General features: G+C 39.9%; 1 protein-coding gene across 1 annotated transcript; it reads right to left on the bottom strand.

Annotated features, from left to right (window-relative positions):
• Positions 1 to 1,302: 1,302 nt before the first annotated feature.
• On the bottom strand, positions 1,303 to 1,851 carry LOC308518517 (dynactin subunit 5-like; the record flags this gene model as incomplete). The annotated part of the gene is made up of 1 exon (XM_081090260.1): positions 1,303 to 1,851. One exon carries the CDS (start codon positions 1,849 to 1,851, stop codon positions 1,303 to 1,305), a length of 549 nt encoding a protein of 182 aa, XP_080946386.1.
• Between the last annotated feature and the right edge of the window lie 6,530 nt (positions 1,852 to 8,381).

Genomic DNA, 8,381 nt, shown 5'->3' on the forward strand with positions numbered 1-8,381 from the left:
GGCCAACATTCCCAGGCCTTCACTTCTCATCGTCCTTCTAAACCAAGAGGTCAGAGCAGATCTAGGGAGGGTTGCACTATTACCCAGGAGACAATAAGAATGGCACTGGCGACTTCCCTGACTGCTCGGGACTCTGTCACAGAGAGACTTTAAGAGGCCCTTGTGTATACAGGTATTTTGGTCTGAACTATAAGGTTTACAGCAAATACAGGGTGGGTCAAATGGTTCCAGGCCAGGGAACAATTGTCACAAATGTCATGTCTTCAGTGAAATAAGGCATATACTGCTGCCCCCAAATACCCTGAGGCAAGGATGGCTGCCTGACCAGTCCATCCACATGAGACTCAAACCTGGGACTTCGCAAAAATCAAATCTGGGTGCTGATGATCCTCCTAGTGAAAGCCAATGGCCCTACAACAGAATGCTAGAAAGTCTTTTCTTAGTCACCCTTGGTTAAAATGACAATTCAGGCCCTAGCCGGTTTGGCTCAGTGGATAGCGCATCGGCCTGCAGACTGAAGGGTCCCAGGTTCAATTCCAGTCAAGGGCACATGCCCAGTTGCAGGCTCGATCCCTAGTCGGGGGCGTGCAGGAGGCAACTGATCAATGATTATCTCTCATCATTGATGTTTCTATCTCTCTCTCCCTTTCCCTTCCTATCTGAAATCAATTAAAAAGAATTTTTTTTTTCCAAAAATGACAGTTCCGGTCATTTGGGAAAGCAGAGAAATATTAACCACCCCTCCTTTCATGTTTCAGTAGCCAATAGGAATCAGGGCCCTGAAAAGCCACAAACACTTTTTCTTCACGATTATGAGCAATTGCAGCAACTGGCCAAATGTGTTAGTGATAGGAAAGCTGGGAGCGACCCATGTGAGTGGGTCTCACAGCGGGGACTTCATGGCCATAGCAGCACACTGGCTTCATGACTGCCATGCTGGACAGAGTGCCTGCTCTGCAGCCTGTCTCAGCAGTACCCAGCCATCCACAGGACCGAGTGGGAGTGCTACGAACAGATGAGTCTGTGTCCCACAGATAATGGTATGAAGTGACTGTTAATAGGTACGGTTTAAGCAGAACTTTTGGAGACAACTCCTCCAGATGGTCTATTATTAAAGTCTTAAGAGCTCAGAGCCGAGGATGATTGAGAACTTCAGAAGAATTAAACAAAAAACCCAACAACAACAAAAAAGGATGGGTAGAAGGTGTCAAAGACATAAGAGCTCTTTGTAGATGCTGACTGGTTCACTTTGTCCCCAAGTTCATCTTAGAGCTCAAGCGAATTCAACACGAGACAGACACATTAGTCCTGAGTCAAGGGCAAAAACTTCTGGTAGTAGCTCTTGGTGACGTCAATCATCAGCTCCAGGGTACATTCTGGAAGCTCCCCTGAGAAGAGTCCTGGGCAGCCTGAGAAGACAGTGAATGGTGGGACCACCGTTTCTGGGGGTAGTACTGTGTTGTCAAGAATTTTGCAGCAGTCTTTCAACACACACCGGCGCCCAATCACACAGTTCCTGCCAACATGAACGTAAGAGCCAATCTGAGCCGCGTTGACCACATAGTCTTCCTCAATAAAAACATGGTCCCCAATATGTAAAGGGAAGAATGCAACCCCTTTGCTGAATTTCTTGAACGGCGGCCTTATGACACTCCGACTTTTCACAACACAATGACGTCCAACTCTTACATTTGCCAGATCCCCTCGGATAATACAGTCATTCATCACAATGGTCTTGCCATTGAGAACGATGTTCTGACTTCCGCACAACACCGACTGGCGACTAACTTTGTTCCCAGAGGCCGTCTCGATGTACTCGGACTTGTTGTAGAGCAGCTCGCCCAACTCCATGGCCACCAAGTCCTCCAAGCATCTCGGGCTCCAGCCAAAGCCTATCCGCCGCTCAGTCCGCCGGGGATGCCGGGGATCAATACCTAAAACTTTTATGTAGCAATCCAGTCCAGTGAGGAAACAGGCCATGTGACCTAGATGCCTTCAGCAATCACTGGGTCATGTGAAACTTTGGGAAATCAACAACTCAAAGAAGTAAGGTCTGGGGTCCTATTTGGCTAGTGAGGATATTACCCTTTTATTATATAGGATTGTAATCATGAGGTTAGAATCCACTGATTGGCCAATGTCAGAAAACATACTATCCTTGGAGACTAGCCAGCCCAGCTGAGAATAGCTACATGAAATGTGGAAGAGAGATAGTTGCTCAAATGTTTAAATTCAGGATCGATTCTGAAGAACTGACAGGTAGCCTTATTCAAATGCATGAGGGCTTTCATAAGAGAAACTTACACACATGGGCAATGCAGCTGCTCCCAGTGGTAGCCAGCAGGGGAAAAATCCATACCCCTCCAGGACAGATTCTCTTTGTATAGGGTGTTAATAATAAAACCATTTAGTTAGTAGTCAGTAGACCAGAATGAACAATGCATTCCCAAGTTAGCAGATAACATCAGGCAGTTATCACACTCTGTACATTCATTAGCCTCCTTCCTGGGTGCACACTATTTATCTTTGGCATTCCCATTTTCTGTGTAGTCAGCCAAGCCTGAGGCTACAGAGAGTTAAGAGTCTGACATTGCCCAAATATCTTTGCTGCTGGAGCCACATTGCATCTCAGTGAGTTCCCCTACAGATACTAAGATGTATAGCTTTTGGGGGTGGCAATGGTTGCATGGTTGAGTTTCTGGACCTGGACTGGCCTTGATACCAGCAGCCTTTGAGCTCTTGGCACCAGTGCAAACATAGCACCCAATATTAGTGGTGGCAATAGCAGCACTGATGGTAGTTCTTTAGATCATGCTTGTCAGAAGCTTGGCTACAAGAATGGTTCTCCAGCCTTTACAACAGTTCTGTAGCCTACAAGGTAGTCTTTTAATAAACACCCTTTCTGTTTAATCCTCAGAGTCTGTGGTTATAAGTAAAATTCCAACTTTAATGTAAAAATGTTAAATATAAAGCTGGAAATTCCATGGGCCCTGACATGAAGGTAGCTTGTTTGAAAATGCAATCAGCATAGAAGAAAAGATGGTTGAGAGATCAAGAGTTAGAGACAGAGATTTGATGAGTACCTGGATCTAGGCTTGACAGAAACTAATAAAAAATAACTTATTTATTGGCTTACATATATAATATGTAAGATATGTAAGCCAATAAAAGTTTTTTCTTCCCCACAAATCATTTTGGGTTGGATTATCTGTCATTGCAATTGAAGACATTCTGATTAGTATAGACTCTTGATTAATATCTATTTATATCTATATTTATAGCAGAACAGTCAAAGAATTTATGGGTGTTTTAAAACCAGCACAGTCACACAGTTGGTCAGTGACAGAGTGGGATTCAAACCCAGCAAGTCTGAATCTTACCTACTATGCCAAAAGGAATTTGTAAATCAGAATATGATATATATATACATATATATATATACATATATATATACTGAAAATTAAAGACATTAAAAATGATACAGAGCAATGATTTTCAACTATTCTTTTTCACAGATGAATAAAACTTTTAAACAGATGAATAAAAAAATAAACTGTATTGTTTAAAAAGATCTTATTGATGAAGGTGGGATATAGGCTGGATGGGAAGAGATAGAATTATGTCCACTCAGCCACACTCCACACCCTGAAAACCCTTCAGGCATTCCTGAGGAAGCAATAGGTCTCATCAAAGTGCTGGTTTGAAACTGTCTATACATGAAATCCCAGGGTTATGTGAAGGTGTTCAATATACTGTATGGTACTGGTGACAAAAGCAAATCAAAAGGCAATATATGCATCGTGGTCCTATGTTTTGTTAAAAACACACCCACACATATATCAGAAAAATAATATAAGGAAACACACAAAAATATTAATGGACCGATGGGCTTGCAGATGACTTAAATTTTTAAATTTGTATAGAGAAAATAGAGGCTTTTTGCTAAGTTCAACCTTTCTGTGAGATGTCTTCCCTTATACTGAAACCACAGTCTCACTATCTTAAAATAATATGTTGACAAGTCTGTGCTGAATAAACTAATTTTTTGAAATTCTGAGTAAACTGAGAGACATGTCAATGATGTCTGGGAAGTTATGCATTTAGTGTAGATGTAGCAGTATGCTGACATTTGGGTGTATTTCAATCCTGCACTAAACTTAAAACTTTTGGTTCTTGCCTCTTATTCCATTGAATAGAAACCCCCAAATTGCTTCATAGCTTTTAAACTAGCCAAGCAATATTTGCCCCTTTCAAAAACATGGTGTTTGAATAGACGTCATGGCTTTTAGATGCAAATAGATAATTTATTTGATACAGAGACTTCATCTCCTCTCTCATCAAAGCCCTTTGCAATCTCCCTGAGATAGATGTTCAAGCATAGTCATTTAATCTGTTCTGGTTCAGTGGTGGACAAAATTAGCCTATATGCAGATAGCATTCTTCCACATTTACATGAAGAAGAGTAAATCGTTATCGGGCCTTCAATAGCACCACTAAAGATTTTGCCTTTCTGATGAAAAACTGTAGTGTTGTGTGTGTTTTTTAAGTCACTGAAACAGGCTGAAGAATTCAAACTCTATTTTATTCTCCCCTCCAGGAAATTACATCAGGATTTGTATATTTAAAGACTGCTGTAATGAGAAAAGTCACGGTGTGTGGAATTTTAAAGGACCTTAGAGATCATATGGACCTGTTTTGCTGGTAAAGAACAGACATTGCAAAGGCTGTGACTTGTCTGGGGTCCACAGTACACAGTGAGATAACCACACTAGAGTACAGCTTGCCTCGCTCTGGGGCAGCTCTTGTTTAATCATGTCACACTACTTGTTATAAGAGAGCTCCCTGAAACTTCCAAATGGGCTTGAGATCTCTGGCATTTCCATGTAGTGATTTTTTTTCTTATGGGAATATGAAATTATTAGGTCATGATTATTGTTCTTTAGCCAAATATGCCATCTTTTCTGAAAAAGATGTTGTATGTCTGTAGTGAGGGTACCTGAGTAATACCTGTGTACCTCCTGCAATAACGCTACAATTGAATTTCTTGTTGAGGTTATAGTAGCTATTGATTGAGAATTTATAGGGAATGGAGTATGAAATGCTCTATCTGTTGGTATCCTAATAATTCTTTCTTATTGCAATAAAAATAAATTTAATACAAACAGGAGGTAATTCCAAGTTTAGGAGATCCCTACAATTGTATGACAGCATTCTAGGATTTAAAGAGCAACTTTATTTTATATATTTCTCTTATTGGTTCTTTGATGTTAGCACAGATGAGGACAATGAGGTCCACAGAAATGAAGGGACAGGACCACATCACATCCTGGCTCTGCATGAGGAGCTGCTCCTTGGCTTAGTCTGTTGTTGATGCAGCTCTAGGACTTCTACAGACATGGAAACCATCAGTTCAGAAGAATATAAAGATTAAACAGCAGAAAGCATTGGGTTAAGAGCAAAAAATCCTGTGACCTAGAAAGTCAAAACAGGGTCAACTACATACACTGTCCTCACAGGGTTAGCTGCTTCTCGTTCTGGCTTTTGGACATGAGTTTGTAACTTTGGGAGACTATTCTTTTTCTCAGCTGGCATAAAAAAATGAAAACGTTTATTTTTAAAATTGTATTCAAAAAGGGAACAAATGCTTTTCATACCATTTAATGTCATTGGGGCATTACATTAGAAAGCAACTGGCTTTTGACATGCCTTTCTTATGGTTGATAGACATAAAAAGCAGTACCACTGGAAATGAAGGTCTCCACCAGGCGGAGAAGTGAACTTTAAAGGTCTGCTGCAGAATACTTCCTGCATCTGGAGAAAGGTTTACAGATTGCCAATCTGCAAAGCTGTCCTGATGACCTTCCCATACATCAAGGTGGCCTAAAGCAGAATGCTACACTGGCAATAGCCAGCAGATTGGACACGAGGTTACCAGTTAGGGCATCTGATAGTTTTCACTTCTGTTTTTATTTCAAATTACTCCTAGGCCCATTTCTTTTAGGTTTAGTTTAATCTCTTTCATTTTCTATAATTCCCATGGCTGATTTAGCAAAATTATGTTTTTCTGGTAAAAATTTCCTTTGATATTATTCATTCTTTATTCAATATTCACAAGTGATTTTTAAGTTAGACATTGAGCTGATCATCAGTGTGCAACTCTTGTCCCTCCTTTATCTAGGAGTATCTTTCTATAAATATACTCTTTTTCCATCTAGAAATCTTACCCTCTTTCTTTTCTACAGAACTGCCCCTTATCCTGCAAACTCACCTCTTCTGAAAAGGCTTTCTTAGCCCACAAATTACATCAGTGCCAATATCTTAATTTATGCCCCAATGATAATAGATGAGCTCACTCGGGACGAGCACCGCATGAGAAAACAGAGTAATTGGTCTGTAAGGAACACACAGAGTTAGCAATGCCTGCTGGGGAGATAGAGAAGGAGTGGCTAGAGAGGTAGGAGAAAAACTAGGGGAGAAGCCCAGGTATGGCCATTTCTAGGTGTTGAGCATAGTAAATTCTATTTACTGCTTCAGGGAAGACTAATGAGCCAAGAACTGAGAACCATCATTGGTATATATTTGTATCAGCCTGTATAAACAGAGAGTAACACCAAATGATTCATAAAAATCTAAGAACAGTGTTTATCCACAGAGGAGAGTAGGCCCTGGGCAGATGAGAAATATGGATGGAAGATTGCCTTTATATTTTGCATACCTTCTAATGTTTCTGCATTTTGAATTATGTGAATGTCATATTTTTAATAAGTTGAATTAATGTTAATTAGTCTAGTTGTAACTCTTATTAATGTTCACATCAAATTAGGAAAATAAAAACTTCCAACATTTTGTATATAAATAAAAATTGAATTTAATGGGTCAAATGATTTAATCAACACATAAATGAAATTTGTGTAATAAATCTTTGATAAAAATCATTATTGCATTTGTTAATTATAATGAATTGGAAAACAGAAGATGTTTTCCAATCCATTTTAACTGGGAATCAAAATATCCTGAAATTACATAAAGCATTTCTTAGAATCCTTTCAGTTTATTTTTAAGTAGGTAAAGTAACCAAAAAAATCAAGATTTGCATGTACCTAATCAGGGATCAAATCTTTATGTTTATCATGGAGTTTATCTAAGAATTAAGAATCTTAAAAAAGACATCTTTCCATTTGGGGAATGAAGTATTAAAGAAAATGATAGATTTATTCAGTTTTCCAAGGAATACTTATCATGTTAGTGTTAAAAGATCACATAGATAGGCTAAAGAGTTTTTCCTTGTTTTATATGTCATACTAGAGGCCTGGCGCATGAAATTCATGCGGGGGGGTGGGGGGGTGTTCCCCTTGGCTCAGCCTGCACCCTCTCCAATCCGAGACTCCTGGGGGGACATCCCTCTCACAATCCTGGACCGCTGGCTCCTAACTGCTTGCCTGCCTGCCAACCTGATCACCCCTAACCACCTCTGCCTGCCGGCCTGATCACCCCTCACTGCACCCCTGCCAGCCTGATTATCTCTAACTGCCTCTGCCTGCCAGCCTGATTATCCCCAACTGCCGCCCCTGCTGGCCTGGTTGCCCCACACAGCCTGCTGGTTGTTTGGTTGTTTGGTTATCCCTCACTGCCCCCCCCCCGCCCCCCCGCTGGCTTGGTCTCCCCATGCAGCCTGCTGCTTGGTCGTTTGGTCGTCCCTCACTAATCCCCCTGCTGGCTGGTCGCCCTACACAGCCTGTCTAGTCGTCCATTTGGTTGAGATGGTTGCTTAGGCTTTTATATAGATAGATATTTTAGCATTAAGGTTCTTAGTGCTGCCTGTAGAAATACGTTTTTTTAAATGTACTGGTCACATATGGTAATTTCTGTGTATTAAAGCTTTCAAAATGTTCCTATCCCCTTTTTTGGTAATTTTTATTTCTTTCCATATCAAAACTCCCTTGTGGGGTCTTGGGATGACACCCAACCTGCCAGATTCTCCTTTCCTGGATTATTTGTAGCTAAATAAGAGATTGTTTTTCACTGATTTTAGCTGAGCAGACCAAAATGAATTCTAATTTATTTTTATATTTTTGTAAAAATCCAGAGTTAGGAAATCCCCTGAAGTTCAGAAAAAGTAATAGTAACTATTATTTTCAAGAAGTATATAAAATATCATTTTTTACATACCAACATTTCTATTTTTTCCTCTAAAACTTCCAAACGGATTTTCTAAGGGCTTAACAGTTTTTAATGTTTTAAGAATAACACTTTTTTCCAATGGTTAAATTTCACACTTTTACCTAAGAGAAATCTTTAGAATATGATAATGGATGTGTATTACATTTTAATTTAGTAATTCAAAATAGTGATAAAGAGACATACTCCATCTTTAGAGCAGT

The sequence above is a fragment of the Myotis nattereri genome, assembly GCF_964212035.1.
Source record: "Myotis nattereri genome assembly, chromosome: 4".
NCBI classification, from domain to species: Eukaryota; Metazoa; Chordata; class Mammalia; order Chiroptera; family Vespertilionidae; genus Myotis; species Myotis nattereri.